This window comes from Tupaia chinensis, unplaced genomic scaffold (genome assembly GCF_000334495.1).
Source record: "Tupaia chinensis unplaced genomic scaffold, TupChi_1.0 Scaffold000185_1, whole genome shotgun sequence".
Taxonomy (NCBI): Eukaryota; Metazoa; Chordata; class Mammalia; order Scandentia; family Tupaiidae; genus Tupaia; species Tupaia belangeri.
The window spans coordinates 4053129-4076320 of NW_006159660.1; the positions used below are offsets into that span (position 1 = coordinate 4053129).

The following is a 23192-nucleotide window of genomic DNA, read 5'->3' on the forward strand; positions in this document are numbered from 1 at the left end:
GCAGAGGTGGAAACGCTGCCTCGCGCTCGCGCTGGTGGCGGTCGCCTGCGTCCACGCGGAGGTAGGTGAGGGACGGACGGGGTCGGGACTCGAGCCCGGGGCCACTCGGGTGTGCGCGGGGCGGGCCGGGCCAGGCGTGCGTCCTGGGGGCACTGTCCCCGGGCGGGACCGGGAGTTTCCGTACTTGGGGTGTGGTAAGGCTGGGGGCGCTCTGAGCAGAAATGCTGCTTAGGAAACTTAAAGCTCAGAATCAGGAAAAGTAGTTGGGGCCAAGCGCGGGAGCCCCGCCGCGCTAACATGGAGGGAGAGGGGCGGAGAGAGGGGACGAGCGGGGCCGCCGGGGACGGAGGCGGCCAAGTTCTCTCCCTCACTTGGGAGGAAATTGAAAATAGTTGGGGAGTTTTCCCTTCTAAGTCTTATCTTCTCCGGAGGAAAAAATTAAAATGTCCAAAGAGCCTTCATTTGGGGCAAAGTTTTTTTTTTTTTTTTTCCTTTTTGATAAAGTAAAATTATGATTCCCTAAATTTTATTTCCTTTGCAAACTGCTCCCGGGTTTCTGTTGTTATCTGGGCGATATAACGGCCTTTTAAAGTCTAAATATGCCTTTAAACTAACATTGCGCAAGTGAGAGAGGCATTCCTCTGCCCTTTGGGGGCTCCGAGTTTCCAGTCAGAGCATTTCAGCGCCTTTTTTTTTTTTTTAATGTTTTCTTTTCAACTCCATTGACCTTCCTAAGGCACTAGCAAACACACCAACAAACCCTTTGCTCACAAGCCCCTCCATTAACTCCAAGGTTTATGGACAGAAAATAAACAATTCTAAATTCCCTGGGCTCTAGTCTCCAGAAAAGTGAGGTCAGAAACTAAACATTTGATAATTATGGCAGGAAATGTGCAAGGAATTAAAAAGCATGAGGGAGAAGAAATGGAATGCACATTACAAAAGAACTTGCTCCCTGGTGGGTGGTTTTATACTCCCTCTCTGAGTTTCCTTCATGTTACAGTTTAGCCCCACCCTGGGCAACACTGCTTGACTGCCAAAAAAAAAAAAAAGAAAGAAAGAAAAATCAAATACATACAAGGTTCTCACAATTTTAAAAAACTACACATTGCCCTGAACTCTCATTTCACTCTCTGCATTGTGCATTGTTGGTTGAAATGGAAACAGCTGTTTTCACTCCCAATGAAGTAAGAATATTTTAGCTAATATTTATCAGATATCTACTCTGTGCATAATAAAAGTACATTTTAATTTTGGAGACACTGAAAGATGGTAACTTATCTGCTGCCCACAGTTATTAAAGGCTAAGGATGGGATTTAACCCAAGCAGTCTAGCTCCAGACCCCAGAAGGTTAACCCCTAACCCTCACCACTTTTAAATCACCAAGAAGTTCACATTTACCAACTACTTTATGTATACCTGACATTGGGCATGACCTGCATCATTTCTTTCAAAGCTTCTATAATCCTGTAAAGTAGGTTTTGCTATCAACATTTTACTAAGGAGGAGACAGGTTTAAGAAGATAAGGTCATCTGCCCAAGGTCACCCAACTAGTTAGTTCTGAAGAAGTGCTGGAACCAGCTCCCTCTGCCTTTGGAGCCCATATTGAACTCTAAGTCTGCTTCTATCCATTTTGTTTCTCATGGTTTGAGTTTGAGGGAGTTCACCCTGGTTAAGGAAAAGCCTACCATCCCTTGTGTGGCCCTCAAAAGGCAGCTGAGTGCAGTGATGGATGAGGTGAATCCCTGGTTGGTTTTACAGCAGGCTTAAGGATTGCCAGCTAGTGTGTGAAATTGCTCTGTGAGCTGGAATGCACATAGGAGGTGTGAGGAGGCTGTGGGATCCCTCACCACAAGGCTGTGTGGCCCAAGGTCTGGGATCCATTCTAGCAGCCTTCACTACACCCCCCAAGCCTACCTCCTGCACTGCAGGAAGACAGCTTAGCTCTGGTAGGAAGTCCCCCAGCAGCAATTTCCTGCTGGAGATAGAAGAGCATTAAGTACTCTCAGGCTTCCCAGACAAAATCTACTGGGGAAAAGGCAAAATGGAGAAGGGTTAGAGCACGAAAACTGAGGGAGTCAGTGAGAAAGGAAGTTACGATAAAAAGAGGGAGGAGTAGGTATGAAACAGGTCACATTTCAGGACTCCACAGACTATTAGGGGTTGTTGTCTTAATCAGTCCATCCTCGCGTTGTCAGGTCCAGTTAACATTTAGCCAGTCCCTAATCCATGTGTTAATAATATACCCTTAATAATGAAAAGATAAATTAATCTCTCCATAGGAGACTTGTGACTTGGATATAATCATAAGCATTTTATAGTGTTTGCAGTAGAAAGTTTTTACTTGCTAACTATAAGGACACTCAACAAACATAGTCAAATAACGGCATTTAGAGTCTTTATTGACATGAATGCATTTCCGTAAACAGATTAGTTAAAATTGAACAGATAGATTTGAACTTAAAAAAAAAAAAAAAAAAGAAATTTTCCCAGTAAAGTGGTTTCTTGGTGCTTTTTGCTTTAATGTGAACACCAGGATTTAATCCAGCATATTTTAAAAATAATGTGATTGCCTTATAAATCATGTTGATAGTTGAAGAAGCCAAAAACCTTTTTAGTAAACTTCCAGAATCAAGGTGTTCCAAGTTGGGAAAAGATGGTGGTCATCAGTAACACCAATCTATGTAAATACCATTTGGTTAGATTTGAAAAACCATGAACAAGTCACATTCAAGAAAACGTGACATTGTTTTGAATGTTTTCCGTAGCCTCTTATTTACGTGGCACAAGGGGTTGCTTTTTGATTGCTTTCTGCCTTTCTTACCTGTTCATCTTGTTCAGCCAGCCTCCATCTAAATTCTGCCATATCCTTCTGACCACACACCCATGCACTCTTCAGCTTCTGCTTGAAAGAGAATGTTGGGGGATAGGATAAACCTCTGTCTCTCTTTGTGTGTCTCTCTATGGGTGTTTCTGGGTTGGACTAGGCATGGGGTAGAGAGAAGTAGTGGAGGGAGTGCTTCAGTTAAAATTACACAGCTACCCCTTTTTGAGATTCTGTTGGAGGGCCTTCTTATTCTCTCTCTCCTGTACCTCCCATTAAGAATCACTGCATTTCACTGAGTAGTGTTGCTGATGGAGCATGACATAGAGGCCGGGAACAGGCGGAGAACTTGGGTGTTAGTGTATGTGCCCCATGAGTCTCATTTGGTGGACTTTTCACTCTTCACATGACAGGCTGAAGAAGACACTGTTGTCCAACTGCCGGCCTCAGGAAGACAGTACTGGCAAGTGCCCACGTGCACTCTCTTGGTGGTTGTCTGCAGTACTCTGACTCCCAGCATTCCAGGTCTAGAAATTCGTAATTATAAGTCACATGTCCAGGGGGCTGATTTACACATCAGGACACTCATTCCAGTAAGGGATCTATACTTGACCCACAAACTGAATACAACCCCTAAGAGAACAGTGAGGAAAACAGCAGTTCTGTGGACAGACAGACTTGACTTAGTTCTGGGCATGCAATGCTAGACGATTAGGGCTTTGTCCCTCTAAGGCCACATTTCTTAACTTCATTTATTCCCTGTCATCAGTATGCAGTAATCAGGCACTAGGGGTTTTCAGACGTGGGAGCTCCTCTTGCGTTCTTTGGAATGATTCTGAGGGTAAAATCGGGTAGGCCTGTGGTCTAACCCACATCCACTAACTGCTTCTTCTTAAGAGTTGTAGCTTGTATATTATTAACCACGAAAATTATCTTGTTTGTTTATCCTTTGCAAATAAATTACTTGTTGTGATTCTAAAGACCATTATTGGAAATTGGAATGTTAAAACAGAGCAGAGGGCCAGCCCATGGCATGGTGGTTAAGGCAGCTGGATCCCACATTGCCAGCTGCATGGTTTGACAAAGTCCCAGACCCAGTGGCTTGAAAAACACACCTGATGCATGTGCCTATGTGCCCCAAATCCCAAATTGGAGAACAGGAGAAGAGATTGTGCTGTGACCATCCCTATGAGGGATGCTTTCTTGTTCCCCCTTCCTCCATGCCTCTCTCCCATGAGCACATGCAACCTCTGGCAAAATTAAAATAAAAAACAAAAAACATAGCAGAGACTCTGTTGAATAACCAAAATGAATGAGTGAGCACCCAGCCAGTCAAAGCCCTGGTCATTGGGAATGTCTGTAGAAGGTAGATACGTTGCAGTTCCCGTAGAAGAAATTGGGTGACAGAAAGTTGGAATCAGTTCTTAGGCACACAAAAGCAACTTGAGAAGGAATTTTGAGATGAAGAAAATCAGGTGGCATGGGCTGAGATGGGGAAGGAGTTGTGAGGTGAAGAAAATCAGGTGGCATGGGCTGAGATGGATTTAATGACCTCAGAGAAAATATCTCAAAGAAGCAGAAGATAGTCTTGAAAGCTAGTGAGGTCAAACAACACATGCTTCCACGAGAACAGAAAGAAAAGAATGAGCTCTGAACACCAGTGTTCACACGAAAGAACAGAAAATGTCAAAGTTTCCTTGTCCTACCTACTCCCCTTCAAATAACTAGACATCCAGTAGACTCTTTCTAGCAGACGTAACTTTTATTAGCTTAATGAAATTAGATAGTATAAAATCAAAAAACTTTTATACCCAGATGAGTGGATTTGGTAAGCCGGATGACTAATGTCCTGGGAGGCCAAATCCGTACTTTTCCGTAAGGTGCCCTATTCTGAATCTTGTGACTTTGGCTCTCAGAGTGAGTCATTAATGGCATGGGTCTTCCCTTGACCATGCCCATCAAGCAGTATTCCCCGCTGCAGGCCAAGTGTGCCCTGCACACAGGCGGGGCAATGATGAAGTGTAAGATTGGTCTCTGCCCTCAGGGTGTTTTGATTTAGTGATGTGCCAAGTGTTTAAACTGGCAACTGTCTTGTATAACTACGTGGTAAACAAATATCTTTACAATTATTATTGATGCTTTTTACATTAACATAGGGCCACCCATGATTTTAAAGTTATTTTACATTTGTACAACAAACAAGCTTTAGTATATAGCTTGATGAACTTTCACATCTGGATAGACTCATGTAGCCCCTGCATAGTCAAGACTGAAGCTGTGAGATTGGTGAATGGAAAGGGTTACAGTGAAAAAACTGAGTGCTAGGGCAGATGTAAGCTACATTTCATGACTCCTTGCCAAAGGTTATTATCTTTTAGTCAGTCCCGTCTCCTGGTGTCTGGCTCTAGTAGCAATTGGCAAGCTTTTAATCCACACTTTCACAATTGTAAGCCTTTAAGAACGAATGAGAGGTAAATTAACCCTCTCTATATGAGACCTGCAGTATGCATATTTTAAACATTTTAACTTGTTAAGAATACTTATAGTAGAAAATTACTTCCTTTGTTAGCTACAGGGATGTAGGGCAAACAACAATTAACGAAACTTTATTGAATTGAATCAATTTAAGTACATTTTAGATCAGGATTGAGGGAACTCAATTGACTGTTTTGTGGATGATTGTTCCAGGGCTCACTATATATACTGGATTAAGGAAAGTATCTTAAGTATCCTATTTGACCACTTTGCCCTGGTCATTGTTACTTTTAAAGGGATTTGACATAAGGTACCAATCATGGGCTAGCCCTGTGGCCTAGTGGTTAAGGGAGCTGCATCTCACATGGCCAGCCGTGGTTCAAATCCCAGCCCTAGCAGCTTGAAAAACACACCGGGTACCTGTGCACACATGCCCGGTCTCCCAGCAGGATGGAGAAACGGAGACAGGACTGACCTGACAATGCCCCTTTGTGGGGGGAGGGTGTTTTCTCCTTTTCTCTCTCTTCCTACATGCATGCACCCTCTGGGGGGAGGGGGGATTCCCATAATGTTATTTATGACAGCTAACAAGATTGACTATCCAACAATAGGAAAAGGGCATAGCCATATGTACCACTAACAGTTGTGTTTAAAAACATTTTTAAAGATCAAGCGAGTGATTGTAATGTAACTTGAAAAGCAGATCCTCACCTTCCTTCCACTCCCTCTCCAGTGCTTTAGCCTCACAACTGTGTAAATATTTATTGAGAAGTACAGCAGATGTGTTGGAAGTTATCTGTAGGTGGTGCATTTGTGGGTGATTGTATTCTTTGCTCTAGTGTTTTCTATATTCTCTAAGCTTTTATGAGCATATTTTATTTTCATATTTTCTCAGAAAATGACACATTACCTTTCTTATTTCAACAAAATAGCACATATTAGGAGTATAAATTCCTGAAGCAGGGAAAGTCACAGGATGCTCTTGATGTTAAGGCACTGGGTAGAATGTCTATAGTGCAGGGCTTCCAGGGGTTGCTTAAGAAGAAGAAAGTGGGGTGACAGTCTATAGGTAGTCATTCTTGCTTTGCCCCTCATTCCTTTTCAGAGAAATATCAAAATCTCCCAGCAGAAGCATGTGATATGCCTACTAGACAGTGTAGACGGTAAAAATAAGCACCTCCTCCCAGAGCCAAATGGTGGTGCAGAAGTATTGATGCTCTGTGAGATGGTCCACATGGTAAGGTTCTGGGTCAAGTCCAGAGACAACCTTGAGCACACTATGCACACATTGCCCGCAGTCAGGGTAGCTGAAATAAGTGGATCATGGCATCATGACCCTGTTGGGGATGCTATCTCTCTTGCTTTTGTGTCTCTTGCTTATGGAAAAGAATAAGTGAACAAACTTTTCTGTTTGTTTGTTTAAGTACCTCCTCTGAACACTATGAGATCAATAACTCACAGGGATTACATAAATATGGTATATGCTCCTCATACCCTCTTCCTTACTCTTGACAGACATCACTAATCAATCACAGAATTATTTTCTACTGAACCTGGAGGAGTTTAGAAAATCCTACTCAGCAATGTTCTAGGTAGCCGTTAGCAGACAATCGGAGTCTGTATGCGACAGGAAAGCTATTTGCCATTTCTGTTGGGAAAGTCAATCCAGTTTGACAAACAGCCAAAATTAAAATAATTAAAAGGCAGAGTTTAGGACTGTGAAACTGGCAACAACATGAGGTAATAGATGATAAAACTGGAGTAGTAAATGGGTGAAAATGTCAGGAAAACAACACTTCTGCTTCTGGCGCTGGCTTCTAAGTTCTTTAGATGAATCTGAACACCTTAAAGTAAGCCAAACCCTCTAGTGCTGGCCATCGACAAAAATATGATAATGAATATTTTCTTGGCTGTTCTGATGGAATAAACATTTGCTTTTGGTAAGGCTCTAAAAGGGCTGCTGCCGTCATAGATAACAGCTTCTGCATTAGCAGCAGCCTGGCAATAGCTTGCTAATGGAAAGCTCTTTGGGTAGTTGGAGTGCAAAATATATGCTATAAATCTGCATTTTCTGCTGTGGTTGGAGAATTTCCATTTAATATCTTCATAGACTTTTCATATGCTCTATTGGAAGCCATCACCAATGAGCTGTTCCCAAGATCAGGTCTGAATTTATAGTCCTTACTCTGTCCCTTGAATAATCCTATACACCACATTCTCTATGGCCAACCAGACTGTTGCCAAAGAGGTCACATGATACAAGATAAAAACCATGTTGCAGGCTCAGATTTATGTGTGTGTGTGTGTGTGTGTGAGAGAGAGAGAGAGAGAAGGAGTGAAGGGAGAGAGGGAGAGATAAGATGTTGGCTTGAATTGATGCAGGGAGTTTCCTTGCTTTTTGTCACCCTACTCTTATTATTTCCAGGATTTTGTGTCTGAAGCAAAATTTGTCCTCATTTCCTTTTTTTCTTTCAATGATACTTAATAAGTGCAATTTATGATCTCCTAACAAAATGTTAGGTGTTATGTGGGCCACTTTGCACACAAGCTATCATTAAGAATATTTGGGGGAGGTTGGAGGGTGGCATAGTGTAGAATGTGATGCTCTGCAAGGCAGACCCTCACGGAAGGTTTCCGGTTCCTCACGGAAGACCTCCCTGAGTATGCCAGGTGTATGTGTGCCCAAGCTCTGGAGCCTGGTGTTGGGACCTTTTTGGGGGTATCTCTTCCTCTCTCTTTCTTAGAATAAATGCATGGACTTAAAAAATGTGTAACTAAAAAGCATTATGTTATAGGCCCCAGTACTGAAGGAGCTGTTACCACCCCAGCTACTGTACAGCCCTCATGGAGCTAGCTATGAGGGGTCAGGTCTATGGCTTTAGCAGAAACGAAGACTCCTTCCTCACTTCTTGCCGTGGAAATCCTAGAATGCAGTGGCCTTGGTGGTACAGCAGCAGACGTGCCTTCTCAGAGTTCGGAGGCTCCGCTCAGGTGGGGGAGGTCATGTTTAGCTGTCCACCGCCCACTCGATCCCTGTGTCCAGGAGGTGGCAGTTTTCTGTGTGGTACTTTACCTGAAGTTGTGTCTTCCCAGGGCTCTAGTGGGTGTTTTTTCTCTTTTTCTCGTTTTTTTCCCCTCATTGTCTTCTCTTATTCACATCTGGGTGTCTCCAAGTCTGACTGTTACCGGAATCCTCTTGCAGAATCTTTTCACGTTTAGCAGTGATAAAGAATAACAAGAGTCCTTAACTTAGAAGTCCTGCTATATCCCTTTCTAGTGCACAGCACCTTTTAAAAGACACCTAAATATCTCTGACTTGAACTTCAGGAAGGACTGAGGGCCTTGGGATAGTGGACTGGTTTTGAACTCTGGTCTTGGCTTGCTATGAGACCTTGTGCAAGTTACTTAACCTTTCTGAGCTCACTTTTCTCATCTGTGAAATGGGGATGAGGCCTATCTCTCTGCTTATCTATTTAATTATGAAAAAGACTCCCTCTATGGAAAAGATTCATAGCACGTAGTCAAAACCAAAACCAAATACCTGCAAGAGATAAGATGTCTCCTACCAGTCCCTGCTAGGACCGACTGTAATGATTTCAAGAAGAGACTTCTCAGTGTACGCCTAAACATCCAGTGGGCATGGTCTCTGTCCAGCGTGTGAGTAGCTCAGGTGGTTACTCCATTCTCTGGTCGATCCTTGAGAGGAAGTAGAACATGATGATTCAGCACTCGGGCCTTGAAGCCAGAAGATGTTTTTAAATCCTGGGCGCTGTGCTTACTAGCCATGTGATCATGGGAAAGTTCCTTAAAACCTCCCTGGGCCTGTTTCCCCATCTGTGAAATGGGCTTACCATAGTGTGGCCAGCTGGTTAGTTTTGAGAATCAAACGAGCCCCTGCATGGAAAGCTGTTAAAGTGGTCAGCATACCGTGTGCAGTGTCAGCTAGGATCGTCGCTATCTCTGTGGGAAGAACTCGGAAAGCCATGGCAATTACATGTGTCTGTGTGTGTGCACATGTGCTCATAGCATGCAGAACTCTCCTTGGCTCTTTGACTCTCTCCAGAGGTGTAAGTATCATCGTCTTTCTTTAAAAAAAGAGAATTAGGATATATATTTATTTCACCAGACACTTTAATGCCCTGAGACCAGAGCCCTCGCTTCTCCTGAGCCAGTCTTGCCCTCAAACTTCTATACACTGTGTTCTCCACAAAGCCACAACTCTGTCATTCCTCTAGAAAAGAAGAAACTACCCCTGGGCATTGGCAGTGGGGTGTGTAAGCGGGCACAGCTTCTCCCTAAAGGCCGAGTAGAGGCAGGGGAAGAGCTGGAAAGAACAGCAAGGAAAGGCAGAAGAGAAAACAAAAGTCCTCTGGGGTTTTTTCACATTGAATTTCTCTCTCTTCTGTGTCCCTCGTCCTAAAACATGGAGGCAGTAACCAGATACCCTGGATGGTTGTTTTCTTATATTCTTGCTATAGTCTCCATAGCATGGCCTGTTACTAGGCCATGAAATCTAAGTTGGGGATTCGGAAAATATGATCGCACAAAAGAGGCAAGCCCTTACTTTCATTGGGGCGTTGAGAAAGTCATGATGCCTAGAAAGTCATTTTTGCATAGAAAAACATGGAAAAATACATCGTGACTTTTATGATGACCTAATAAATACCAGCTACTCTCAAAGCAGTAGGGTCGGAAGTCTTCCTGGGCCAGGCTGGAATGTGTCCCTTTGGGAGCCGAGGCCACAGCTTCTGGTGCGTTGTGCACAGACCTTGCGTCCTATAAGGAAGGCATGGCTGGGTGTGCAGCAGGCCGACCCCCCAACTCCTGGGCCTCTGGGTTGTTCTCTGGGTTGCTTGCTCCACATCTTTCTCCTTGGTCTTCTTGTCTGGCTTTTTCCTTCTCATCTTCCTCCTCCTGCCATGACAGAGGCTGCATTTGGAGTTGCCAAAACATCCACAAGTCAGCATGTTCACATTTTATGCAGACATAAAGTGGCACAGAGTCTTGGCACACAGTTTCGTGTCACTCATCTGTGACAAACTAAAACTTCTTTTCTGAGCCAAGTGAAGTCGTCTCAGAAGAGGAAGAGAAAAGGTCTCACAGATCTGTTCTCTGTGGGGGGCTGAGCTACTGCTGGTGAGGACACCCTGTCCCCAGGGTGTGTCTAGTGAGCAGCACAGACCCTAGGCTGGAGTGAGCCCACGTGAGAAGTGTTACGACAGGGCCCAGCTGCTGCGGCACGGTGGGAATGCAAGTGCCCTGCAAGGAGGGAAGCCATATGGCCAGCTGTGGGTCTGAAAACATGCCAGCACCCCGGGCAGTCAGGATTCTGAGGGATTGTGGTGTGGTGAGACCCTGTTGAGGGTGCGTCTCTTTCTGACTCTCTTGCTCATGTGCATGTGCTTTCTGTCATAAAAAGTGAAAGTGGAGGACAGAGCTGAGAACCCAACCCAGCCCTGGGGGTCCAGAAAGGCCCCCAAGCAGAGGTAACCCAGGCTGAACACTGAAAAGTGACTCGTCGTTAGCCAGACAACAGGCAGGAAGAGAGAAAAAGAGCCTTTTCATAGTTCATTCTCGCAACCTGATAAGTAGTTATAATTTTCATTTTATCAATAAAGAAACTGTGACATAGAGAATTCAGTCAGTTCCCCCAAATCAGCTACTTGGTAAGTAGTAAAACCAGAATGCAGACCCAGAACTTAAAAGTCCCAAGGCAAATGTTCAGTGTTCTAGGCCTGATGGATCTTATTTATGAAGGTGACCGTGACAACAAACCAAAGACCCTTTTGCTAGGTAACATGGACTCAGAACGGTGCAGGTCCGCTCATTCGTCTTCTCAGTTGCATCAGCTGTGAGATGGCTTCTGTGCCCGGATTGCCACTTTCGCCCTGAGTGTTCTGGCCACAGAGACGTAGCATGGTCTCCACTTGGATTCAGGGCCAGCTGTTCCTCTGACTCAGGGGCCGTGGTTACCTCCGATCACTTACAGCATTATGGTCAGTGACTCGGGGGAAGTTTTAAGGCAGTTTCTTTGTCTTTGAGATGTGTTCACAACGTCCACATTATATAAGGCCACATCGCAAGACAGCTCTGCTCTCAGCTGAGGTGGGTATGGCTGCAGATTGTTTACTGCACAGCATGCCTGGCTGAGGGCCAAGTGGGGCCTACTCCATCCTGCATTGGGCTCACCGAGCCATGTGCCCTGGCCCAGGATCTGTCTGCCCTGCCAGAGGAAGGCCGCTTTCTTTCTAACTGATGTGCAGAGCTCCCCAACTCCAACGTTATCCAGCGTTATCTGAGTCTTACGATGTGTATTGGATGATGGTGGTCATTCCTACATCTGTACCTTTTATAATGGAATTCATTCAAGTCGTAGAAAATTTTCATAGCAGGCCTTCATCAGAAGCCAGTCTGCATTTTTGTGGATTTTCTTCATGGATAAGCTAAGACGATACAAATGAAAGTTTAAAAACCTGTTTGTGGGCCAGCCAGTGGTGTGGTGGTTAAGGCAGCTGGATCCCACATGGCTGACGATGTGGTATGAGTCACAGAGCTGGTGACTTGAGAAACACACTGGGCGCTTGCGCATACATGTCAAGATCCCTAGAGGAGAGTTGGGGAGAAGGGATTGTGACTGGCCATCCTCCCCTGGAGGATGCTTTCTCACGTTCTCACTGTCTGTCTGTCTGTCTGCCTCTCTCTCTCCAGCGAGCGCATGCACCCTATAGCAAAAAAGGTAAAAACAAACAAAAAACCCTGTTCTTTTGCACCCCCCACATGCTGCTTTTGGCTGTTGCCCAGTTCAGTCTAGTTTGGGAACTGATTCTCCAGGAACTAAGAAAAGCATTCCCAGCTTCCCTCTGATTGCTGGAATAGAACTTCCTTGAGCCCACCACTGAATTCCAGCCCCTGGGAAGAAATGTCTTAGAGTGAGCCCCAGCCCAGAGCCCATCGGAGGTTGTGTCATGTGTTTGCTTTAGCTGAACAGAAAGCAAGCAGGCTCTCCAGCCTTGCTCGCCCCTCCTTCCTGCACGCCCCTCTGCTGGGAGGGGCCCGTGGAAGTCTAGACACCGTCTGCTTGGCATCGTGCCTCTTCGGCACAATCCGCACCGTTCTGCGGCTCCGACTTTGGTTGCCTCTCCTAGCTCATTTCCCCAGTTTTCTTTGTCAGCCTTAAACTGTCTCAGGGGACTGGCACGAGTCACACGCGTAGGAAGCAGGTGAGTGAATTTATGAGGCTGTCAGGATTCAGCTGCCTGGAGGACTTCAGACTTGAGAAGATAGCAGTGGTGCCAGCCCACGCTGTGGCCGGGTTGATGGAAATCCCTGATGCGAGCTGGCTTTAGACGAGCCTCCACTTACCGGCCAGTGATAGGCTAGGGCAAATAACCCAGGACAGACAGTGGACCCCAGGTGATGAGCCTCATGCTGCGTGAACCTGGCCAAGTGTCCTGACCCCATCATCTGCAAAACATGGGAGGTAGAGTAGGTGAGTTCTGAAACGCAGCTCTGAAACCCCCATCCATATGGGAGGCAGACATTCTAGGTGGGACTGTAAAAATATTCTGCCAAGTGGAATTAAGATATTTGATCAGCTCTTGACTGGATTTTCAGCCTAAGGAGGAACATTTCTGGGCTGGCCCAGAAATGAGGAAACAGAATGAATAAAAGCAGGAGGCATTCCGTGTCCTTTATTTCCCCGTGTGTACTGACTGCAGAATAGACAGGTCAGCATGTGGCACCTGAACGGTCTTGATGCCCAGAAATCCCAAGTGTTGTTTATGCTACAGAAAGTAATCGGCTTGATTTTCCACTTCAGAAACCAGCTACTCAACAACCCTGGGCAAGAAATGAAGGATCCTGGGTCTTCTTGTGGTCAGGCAAGGGAATTTTTAAAAATAAAATAAAGAAGACAACTCAAAATCCAAAGTGTGCCATTTGAGATTTATGGAACTTACTAAAGGAAAACAAAACAAACAAACAAAAAAACACAAAACTTTCTTCTGACTTTTGTAAATGTTTACATTTTCTTTTAAAGAATAATGATGTAGGGGCCAGCAGGTGACATGGTGGTTAAGGTGCTGGCCGACCACAGTTTGAGTCCTAAATCTGGAAGCTTAAAAATCACTCCAGACATGTGTATGTGCATGCCCAAAATTTCAAGAGGAGGGTGGAGGAGAAGGGACTGCAATGTGACCATTCCCTCGGGGGTGATGTCTTACTTTCCCTCTCTGTTCCTCTCTTCATTTGAGCGCACACACTGTATGGTAAAACCTAAAAAAAAGCAAAATGATGATGTATGATTGCAAATGGCTTACAAAAATAGTTGTCTGAAAATGTTGCACAGGCCCTGATTTTGTTTTCTGGAATCTTTCTTGCCTCCTTACCACGTTGCCTGGCCCATGGCCAGGATCTAGCATCTCCTGATCAGACATTGATGAAGTTCCTGGCTTGAGTGCCCAGCTCTGATCTCTGACTCTCATAGATGATCTCAGTGTGCTAACTTGTATTGATGATTCCTGAACGGGGAGCCAGCCCAGTGTTGCATGTGACTTTCCTCCTAAGGATACTTTTTTAAAAAGAATTATTTTACGTAATTTTATTCATTATTATTATTGTTGTTATTATTTTTACTTTGACCAGAGAGAGACAGAGAGAGTGGGAGCAGCAGATGGCATAATGATTATATCACTGGATGCCACAGCAGCTTAAACTCAGCCGGGCACATGTGCATGCATGCCCAAAATCCTGAGAGCAGAATGGATTGTGGTATGGCCATCTCCCCTGGGGGGGGTTGATTTCTGGCTTTCTGTCTCTCTATCTCTCTGGCAAGCGTGCATGCCCTCTAGCAAAAATCTCTCTCAAGAAAAGAGAGAGAGGGGGTAAGTGAGAAAGCAAGCCGCCAGACTCAGGACTCGACCTATAGTCGGCCATGTGGGAGTCTAGCGCCTTAACCACCACGTCACCTGTCAGCCCCCTAAGGATACTTTTTGTTTTTTTGAGAGGTTTTTTCTATAGGGCACATGAGCTTACCAGAAAGATAGAGACAGAGAGACAGAAAGTGAGAAATCACCCACTCCCAAGGGGGAATGGCCACACTGCAGTTCCTTCTCCTCCATTCTCCTCTCAGGATCTTGGGCACACACGCACATGCGCCCGGCATGAGTTTAAGCTACCAGGTTCAGGACTCGAACTGTGGTCAACTACATGGGAGTCCAGTGACATAGCTCTTATGCCATCTGCTGGTCCCCCCTCAAGGATACTTTTACAGGTTAGAATTGAATTAAAATCAACTGTGCCCTGATGTAGACTCTGTGTGTGTGTGCCTGTGTGTGTGCGCACGTATGTATGCTCGCTTGTGTGCGCACATGCATGCTTATTTACACACACACATGTATCAACTTAAGTTTCACCACTTAGAAAACAGGGCCATCTACGCGTAGCTCCAATAGTGAGACTGACCTCACACAGACAGATTCCTATGGAACTAATGAAGAGAAGCAGATGTGTTATTAAATTTCCCTTCACCTGACTATTTTAATTTAGTATTTGACTTCTGTTTATCCTGCTCTGATTTCTAAGTCTAGGTATATAGGTCAGTACTTATTTTTATGTTTGCCTATTAATGAATGTAATAAATATATGTTATTCATTCATTCCCCACCTCATTCCGAAAATAAGAGATGTTTTCCCTCTCACATGCCATGGCCAGCACGTCCTGTTAGCTTCTGTTAGAGGTAAGGCTGATGAAGTTTCTCTTGTGGAGAGGGACCCAAATGTGTGGCATAATGTTTGTGACAGAGAAAAGAGAAATGCATGGAAAAATGAAAGACGGTACAGAGAAATTCCTGCTTGCTCTCACGGGGTACCTCATCTAAGCTTCAGTATGAAATTGATACATGTGGAATTCCTATCAGAGCCACTAAAGTTTACTGAAGCAGCAATACAAATACCCTCACCGAACACACTCAAACGTGGCAGAGTTCTCTGTTCTGTCAGGGTACCCTCCCACGAGGGCCTGGTGTGGCATCTCGTGGTCCAGCCCAGCTCATAAAGGTACACTGCAATGGAGGCAGCTGTTTGCAGGCCGTTACTCACAAATGCTCGGGTCACCCAGCCTCACTGGTCCAAGGGCATCCCCGATACCATTATGATGCCCCAATTAATGGGCCAGGCTGAGGCTATATCAGAAGCAGGAAATTCACCTGGCTTCTTCTTAAGCGTCCCAAGAAAGTTTCAGGAATGGGCCCATTTATGCTCTGTTCCCCATCCCAGTCTCTCTGCCTTGGCATTTTCTACTTCCTTTCTTTTTTTAGCCTGTGTGGCCTTGGCCTTGCCAAGAGCCACATGCAGAGAAGCAGATTTCCTGGTTTAGTTATTTATTTTAAGGGCAAAGCCTTTCACTTTATGCATTAATTGGTGTCTGCGTCACGTTGAACAGAAGAGTAGTTTTTTACATGGCACCAGGCGCTGGATAATGATCAGAGGAAACCCCAGCCCAAGGAACACCCACCTCAGCTGTGAGTTCACCCTGGGTTTTTCAATTTCCTTTATTGAGGCATGGGACTAGAAGAAAGAATGGGACTGGGAAATGTTTTAAGTAGAGGCCAGGCATTCAAGTCCTTGCTAAAATGTTGGGAATAATAAATTCACTGCAGACTTATTTCTTAATTAAGTCTCCTAAGCTATTTTTGGGCCATATTGTTTAAAGGACAGTTATCATGTTAATTGCTATCTTTTAGAGGTATAATTGAAAGAAGATTTCTTTATTTTCTGTAAGAGAACGTGTATAGGGGCCAGCAGGAGGCGTGGAGGTTAAGGCAGCTAGATCCCACATGGCCATCTTCGCAGTTCAAGTTCCGGACAGTGTGACTTGAAAACCATGCCGGGTGCGTGCGTGCGCATGCCTCAGATTCTGAGAGGAGAATGGAGGAGAAGGCACTGCGGCATGGTCATACCCACTGGGGAGTGATTTCTCACTTTTCCTCTCTGTCTCTCTAGCAAGTTCACGTGCCCTTTAAACAAAGCAAAACAAAACAAAACAAAACAAAGAACATATATAATATAACCTGGGCGATAAGAAATTATAAAAGTTGGATTTTGGTTGTTTATTACATGCCTTATTTTAGGCACTCTTTTTTTCTTTTCAACAAAAATAAAGAAACTGTGGTGATTATATGAAATCCTATAAAAACACTCAACACTTGGAGGTTATTAACCCCACTGTGTTGGTCATTTTACAGCTTAGATCACTGCCTTTTCCATCTAAATTCCTCTTACACATTTGATCAAACAGAAGCCTCTTCATTTCCTGTCTAAGTTGCTCCGTGGAATTGCTGTGTGGATAGAGAGCAAGCTGGGTTCCTCCCCAGTGGCTGTGTTTCAGTTGGTCAATTGGGTTATTTTTCCAGGTAACGGTATCATTATTTTGCCCAGTGTAAACGGCATTGCCACTTAAGGACCATAATTACTCATGGTATTGTGGCCTGGAATGTAGAGACTTTCTCATTCCCCAGTGATTTGTTGTTTAACTCTAGAAGAAAAATTCTTCTTCCTGCCTAAGCTGGTGAAGTGATTGTATATGTGGCTCTTGGATAGCAGAAGGCTATTGTGGGATCTAAACTGCCAGTCTCTGGGCTCAGGCGTGACAGTAGCTGTATTCAGAAAATCATGACATTCTCTTTGAGGGAGAGACAAAAGTTAGGGACTCTAAGCCCAAGGGTGTTCAGAGCATGTGATACACTGTCCTCAAATGCTCTTGTCCTGGAAATGGGTGGAGGGAATAAGAAAAAGGAAAAATAATGAGGAGGCCTGAGAAGAGAGGCGGGAGACAGTGAAGTGTGTAGGAAGCTCACAATTAATTATAGTGGGTTAAGCAAATGAAGGCGGGTGATCAAATGAAGAATTTCTAATCTTTCTCTTAAATGCTTCGTGAGGAATACTGAGTGAACACTGCTGATATGTATGATCAGAAAAGATATATGACTGCTTTTGCTAAGAGAATATGTGGTTCATGAGCAAAATTCACAAGAGAAATGTAAAAGCTGTAAATTAAAATAGTGCCTGTAATACAGTGTGTAGCAAGGGACATAACAAAAAGTGCTTGCACAGCCTAAGTGTCCCATTAACAGTAGTTGTTGTCACCCTTGTGCTATGGCTTGAATGCCAGGCTCAGTAGAACTATAGAGAGCCTAGCCCTGTGTTTATCAAATTGTGTGTAAAACGATGCTATCATACATGCTAGGTTAAATCACTTTTTACCTGCAGGACTTTTCAGAGACTTACAATGTTCAGGTGCATTATTTATGACTCTCTAGGAAGAAACATGTTAGTTCATTATTGTGGTGCTAAACAGAAATACTTCAGACTGGTTGATTTTATTTTATTATTTTTAAAATTGTTTGCCATAGGGCGAGTACATTCACCAGAGAGAGACAAAGAGAGACAGTGAGAGGGAAAGTGAGAAATCACCTCCCAGGGGAGATAGCCATGCCTCAGTCCCTTCTTCTCCATTCTCCTCTCAGGATTTTGGGCACCCACGCACACACACCCAGAGTGATTTTCGAAATACTGGGTCCAGGACTCAAATCACAGCCAGCACCTTAACTACCCTGCCACCTGCTGGCCCCAGACTAGGTGATGTATCAAATTTTATTTGGCTCACAATTCTGGTGGCTGGCAAGACTGGAGGCCTGGGGTCAGCATGAGGCCAGCCTCTGGCACTATGTCACAACATGGCTGACCAAAGCAGAGGAAAGTGAGCTCATGCAAAGACAAAGAGAAAGGAAACAGAATCCCCTACTGCCTCTGTCCTTCCCATGTTTTTGATCAACAGAAGATGCCTACCCACATTCAAGGCCAGTCTTTCTCTGTCTACTGACTTACACTCCAATCTTGTCCAGCAAGTGCTCACCAGTATTGAAGGCAGATCCTCCTTTCTTAGTCCACTCCTTCACATGGACAGCAATAACCCACTAACAAACATGGTGCCCCATGACCCAAATATGAGGTACAGTAAGCCGTGTTTCCCAAATATTTCACCACAGAATACCATTTCATAAATATTTCAAAGCTGGTGTTCTATGCAATAATCTCGATAGACTCCCACGAGTAGAGTTTAGTGAACTTGCTGAATTTACTTCTTAAACTAATTCATTTTCATCAGGAAGGCATGAGACCCATCTGAACCCCAGGGCCATTCTGAAGAAGATTGTTCTGGGAGTGACTCCAGACTGGATCATCAGCATGACCATGGTCATACCTACCTAGACCTGGCTGGATATTCTGGGTATCAACTGGAAATACCCAGAAATCTTCTCCTTGACTTTTTTAAAAAAAACTGTCTTTGTCTATCCCCAATCCATCAGCAAGTCCTGTCAGCTATACTTACAGAATGTATCACCTTGTCATTGATGGCCCTCAGTCTCCACTGCCAACACCCTAGTCCAAGCCCATTGTGTTGTGCCTGGACTGTTGCAGTAGCATCTTAGCTTTCTCCCCTTTACCTGTCTTGCTTCCCTACTATTTATTTCTGTACACAGCAGCTTTAGTCATTTTTGTAAACCATATCTCGTCACATTACTCCCTGTGTAAACCCCTCTGGTGGTCCCTGTTGCACTAAGAATAAAATATCAACTTTTTTTTTTTTTAAGGGAGATTTTTGCTATAGGGCTCGTTTTCTCACCAGAGAGACAGAAAGAGAGGTAGAAAACAAGAAATCATCCCCAGGGGGGATGACCATGCCACAGTCCCTTCTCCTCTGCTCTCCTTTCAGGATCTTAGGCCTGGATATACACACATCTGGCATGATTTTTAAGCCACTGGGTCCAGGACTCGAACCATGGTCAACTACATGGGAGTCCAGCAATGGAACCGTTATGCCACCTGCTGGCCCCAAATACCAACTTCTTACCAGTGCCTACCGACCCTGTGCACTGGACCTTGCCTGCTTTGCTCAGCTTACCTCTCCTTGCTCTCCCCATTGGACTCTGTGCCACACTCACACTGACCTTTTTCCTCTTCCAGGAACTTAATAGGAAAAGGCCAGTGTGAGTGTGGCACTGAATTCCACTCAGCTTCAGAACCTTTGCACTTTCCTTGACCTGCCAGAACTGCTCTTACTCTTAGGCTTTCAACTCAAGAGCGCGTTCAGTGACCACTTGATCTAAGTGGTGTTCTCTCCTGGATTCCTGTCATGCATACTGTGTTTTCTCCCGCACTTAACTCATCGGAACAGTCTGAAATGAACTTGTAGTTTGTGTGTATTTATTCACTGTCCTCTTCTAGAATATGTACTCCTTCAGGACAGACCCTTTCTCTGACTCATTCTCCAATGAATCCCCAGCACCAGAACTATGCTTAGCATATGGTAAGTACCTAGTAAATATTTGTTGAATGAAGCCATGGCCAAGTGGTTTAATTAATGAGGCTGCCTACATCTCATGTGTAATTTGAGAAGGGACCTGGTGTCACGCCTGTAGTCTTGGTATCCTAATCATCATCTCTGTGCCAGGTTCTGTGCGTAGATTGTGCACCAGGAAGGTGGTTGACAGCACTTGCCCTTCAGCGCTTTGCTTAACCTTGAGCATGGTGGTAGTGCTGGGCTTGCTTATTCAGACACCTGGATTCTAATTCTCTCAGCTTCAGGTGTAATTATTATTTAAGCAGAGGCTAGCTGAATAGTAAATGTTTTTATTCTTTTTTCCATGATCAGCAATTCTGATATAACTGGGCATCATTCCCAGAGGAAGTTAATGTCCCAAGAAATATAAAATGAAGTATTAAATCTTGTTGGTGATTCTTTGCCCAAAGCCACTAGTCACTTTGTCTTTTGATCTCACTGTTTATGGAGACCTTTACATTTGGGGATTCTTCTTGCTCTTGTTCTCTCTCTCCTGTTTTATGGGAATGGCAACCATGATGTCTCCTGTAGGGATAACTAACAGCTGATAAACATGTGGCATTGCTCCAGTGTTTAGCTAGTTAAAAATAAAGGACAACAGGGGCCAGTAGGTGCTGTAGTGGTTAAGGTGTTGGACTCTCAGGTAGCTGGCTGTGTTTGAGTCCTGGACCCATGGCTTGAAACTTAAATTGGGCATGTGTGTGTGCATGCTCAAGGAGGATGGAGAAGGGATTGCAGTATGGCCATCCCCTGGGGGGGATGTCTCTCTGGCAAGTACATGCACCCTCTAGCAAAAATCTCTCCTCAAGTCAATAGGTAAAATAAAATAAAGGACAACAGAGCTTGGAGAACTATACTGTTACATAATACTTGGGAGTGTTTTTACTGCAAATAATAATCTCTCCATAGCAACTAAATAGTAAGTTTTTGTGTAAAATTTCTACTACAGTCCTTGGGGAAAACAGTACGAACAGAAAAGTAGGTCTTCGTGTGTTGTCGGTACAGCTTGAGGGACTCGGGAGTTTTAATCTCTGCAAAAATAGGGGGGGTGGGGTTGCTGCAGTGAAACAGAATACCTGGCAATCACTCTTTGGGAGACTGTCAGCTTACAGCCTGATTGGCCAGTGCAAGTAGGTTTTATAGCTCCTTCCCCCCAGCTGTGACTTCCTGACTACTCCAAGGAAAGAATGCAAGGCAGGAATGTTGAGAATAGAATGTGCATGTTTTCATTGACTTTAGTCTCAAGGCACTAAAATTGTGAGTGTGTACGTCTGTGTGTGTGCACATGGAATAATGAAAGCTGGTTGCAAGAGAATGTAGCTGTAAAAAAAATGAGGAAAACAAACGAACAAACAAAAACAGAAGAGGAAGTTTAGAGTATATCCACTTCATTGCCAAATTTGTCCCTGGGTTTTAACTAAGTGTACTTAGTTAAGGAAGGCTGAATGTATGTCCAGTTCAATTAGCCCTTCATCATGGTTTCTGAGACAAGCCAAACAAAGTCCTAAAGACAGGAGGCTGCAAACATGCTATCTTATGGAAGGAGCCAGAAGGTAAAGTGCCTTGTCCACAGGCATGGAAAGTAGAGCCAGAATTAGGCTGCATGCCTTGACGCCTGCCCATCTTCAAAGGAATCCCCATTCCTTCGGTATCTGGTCCCAGATGCAGCCCAGCAGGCCGCCTCCACATGTGTTCAGATAATAGCAGTGAGCTTCAGTTATGTCGCCACTTCTAGAGAGTCTGACTCTTTCTACCAAACGCTCCTCTTCTGACTCGCTAAACTCAGAACTCAGAACTTGCGGTGCAGAGCCGTGTTCTTCAGTGTGAATAGCTGCTAACCACTCTCGAGCACTTGAAATGGGACTTGTCCAGTTCAGATAAGCTCTGAGTATAAAATACATAAGAGATTCCAAACACTTAGTATGAAAAAAACCAGCGTACAATATCTCAGTAATGTTGATTACATTTCTTTTTTTGAGAGGTTTTTGCTATAGGGCGCATGCACTCGCCAGAAAGACAGAGAGACAGAAAGCGAGAAATCACCCCCCAGGGGGGATGGCCACGCCGCAATCCCTTCTCCATTCTCCTCTCAGAATCTTGGGCACGCATGCACGCACACCCGGCGTGAGTTTAAGCCGCCAGGTCCGGGACTCGAACTGCAGTCGACTATGTGGGAGTCCAGCGACATAGCCATTACGCTAACTGCTGGTCCCCATTGATTACATTTCAAAATGGTAATGTCTTGGCTTAAAATATTAAGTGAATTTTATCTGTGTCTTTTGACTTTTTTAAATGTGGCTACTAGAAATTCTAAATTAAGTATGAGACTGGTATTCTATTAATTCTTTTATGGGACAGCACCACTTGAGACACTTCTCATGTGTGTCTAGTTGCATTCATCCGCACATTGTCTTGAGTTACTGCTTACCACATTTTGTCGTTCTGTTACTTAAAACTCCAAGAATTGGGGCTAGTCGATGGCATAGTGGTTAAGGCGCTGGACTCCCATGTGGTTGATCATGGTTTAAGTCTCAGGCTGGTGGCTTGAAACTCGTAGCAGGTGCACGTGCCTGCATGGCCAAAATGCCGAAAGGAGAATGAAGAAGGCTTTGCCGTGTGGCCATTCCTCCTGGGGTGTGATTTCTCGTTTTCTGTTTCTCTGTCTCTCCAGCAAGTACATGCACCCTATAGCAAAAATCTCTCTCAAAAACAAGAAACAAACAAAAACCAAGAAAACAAAAACTCCAAGTAGTCATCTCCTCACTTAAACTGTACACTTCTTTCAGACGTGGACTATGCTTTACTCTTCCCAGAACACCCAGCAATGAGGTTCAATTTTTTGTTGTTGCTGAATTGCCCCATGAATTTGTTTACGTTCTTGGAAATAGGTTTCACCCATTTTTCCACTTTGGGCGATGATAAGAAATGCAGATTAATTTGTGCTTGGATTGTTGCCCCCCTTTTTTTTTTTTTTTTGTAACTGCTTTTATATGATTTTTCATTATTCTAGAATGATTGCCATTTCTCTAAACTGGACTGCTGAAATCCAGGGAACCTGCAGGAGGTGCTAGAACTTCTAGACACACATACCCAGCAGAGAGCAGTAATGTTAAAATCGAGGCTTAGAGGTTGTAAGGAGCCCCTCCTTTTCACCCCAGAAGTCTAGGAGAAGTTCCACATTCACCTCAAAAATTTGTACCTCCCTTTCAAGGGCCCATAGAGGTGGATGTAGGAGGTCAGTAAGGCATGTGGGCCCCCATAGCTCCCAGTCCTACACCAGGGTCGAGAAGGTTGCCAAGGGACTATCAGGAACTCCTACCAGAGGGCTGTGCTTTCCAGAGCTCTGAGAAAACACTAGGGGATGCATGCTGGGTGGGCCCTATACCGTGTAACCATCCTACAATTTTGTAATCGAGCTTGTGGCTGAACCACATGCTCATAATAGCTAGGCTGACTTACGCTTAAAATACAGTCATTCCTTCTGGGCCCC

The 23192-nt window shown here is 44.5% G+C and overlaps 1 protein-coding gene across 1 annotated transcript in view; it reads left to right on the plus strand.

Moving 5' to 3' along the window:
• Positions 1 to 23192, plus strand: part of FSTL1 (follistatin like 1) — a 64099-nt gene that overhangs the window by 897 nt on the left and 40010 nt on the right. The window contains exon 2 of the mRNA XM_006146710.3: positions 5 to 61. Within this exon, the coding sequence (XP_006146772.1) occupies positions 5 to 61 (57 nt within the window). The remainder of the gene's footprint in view (positions 1 to 4; positions 62 to 23192) is intronic.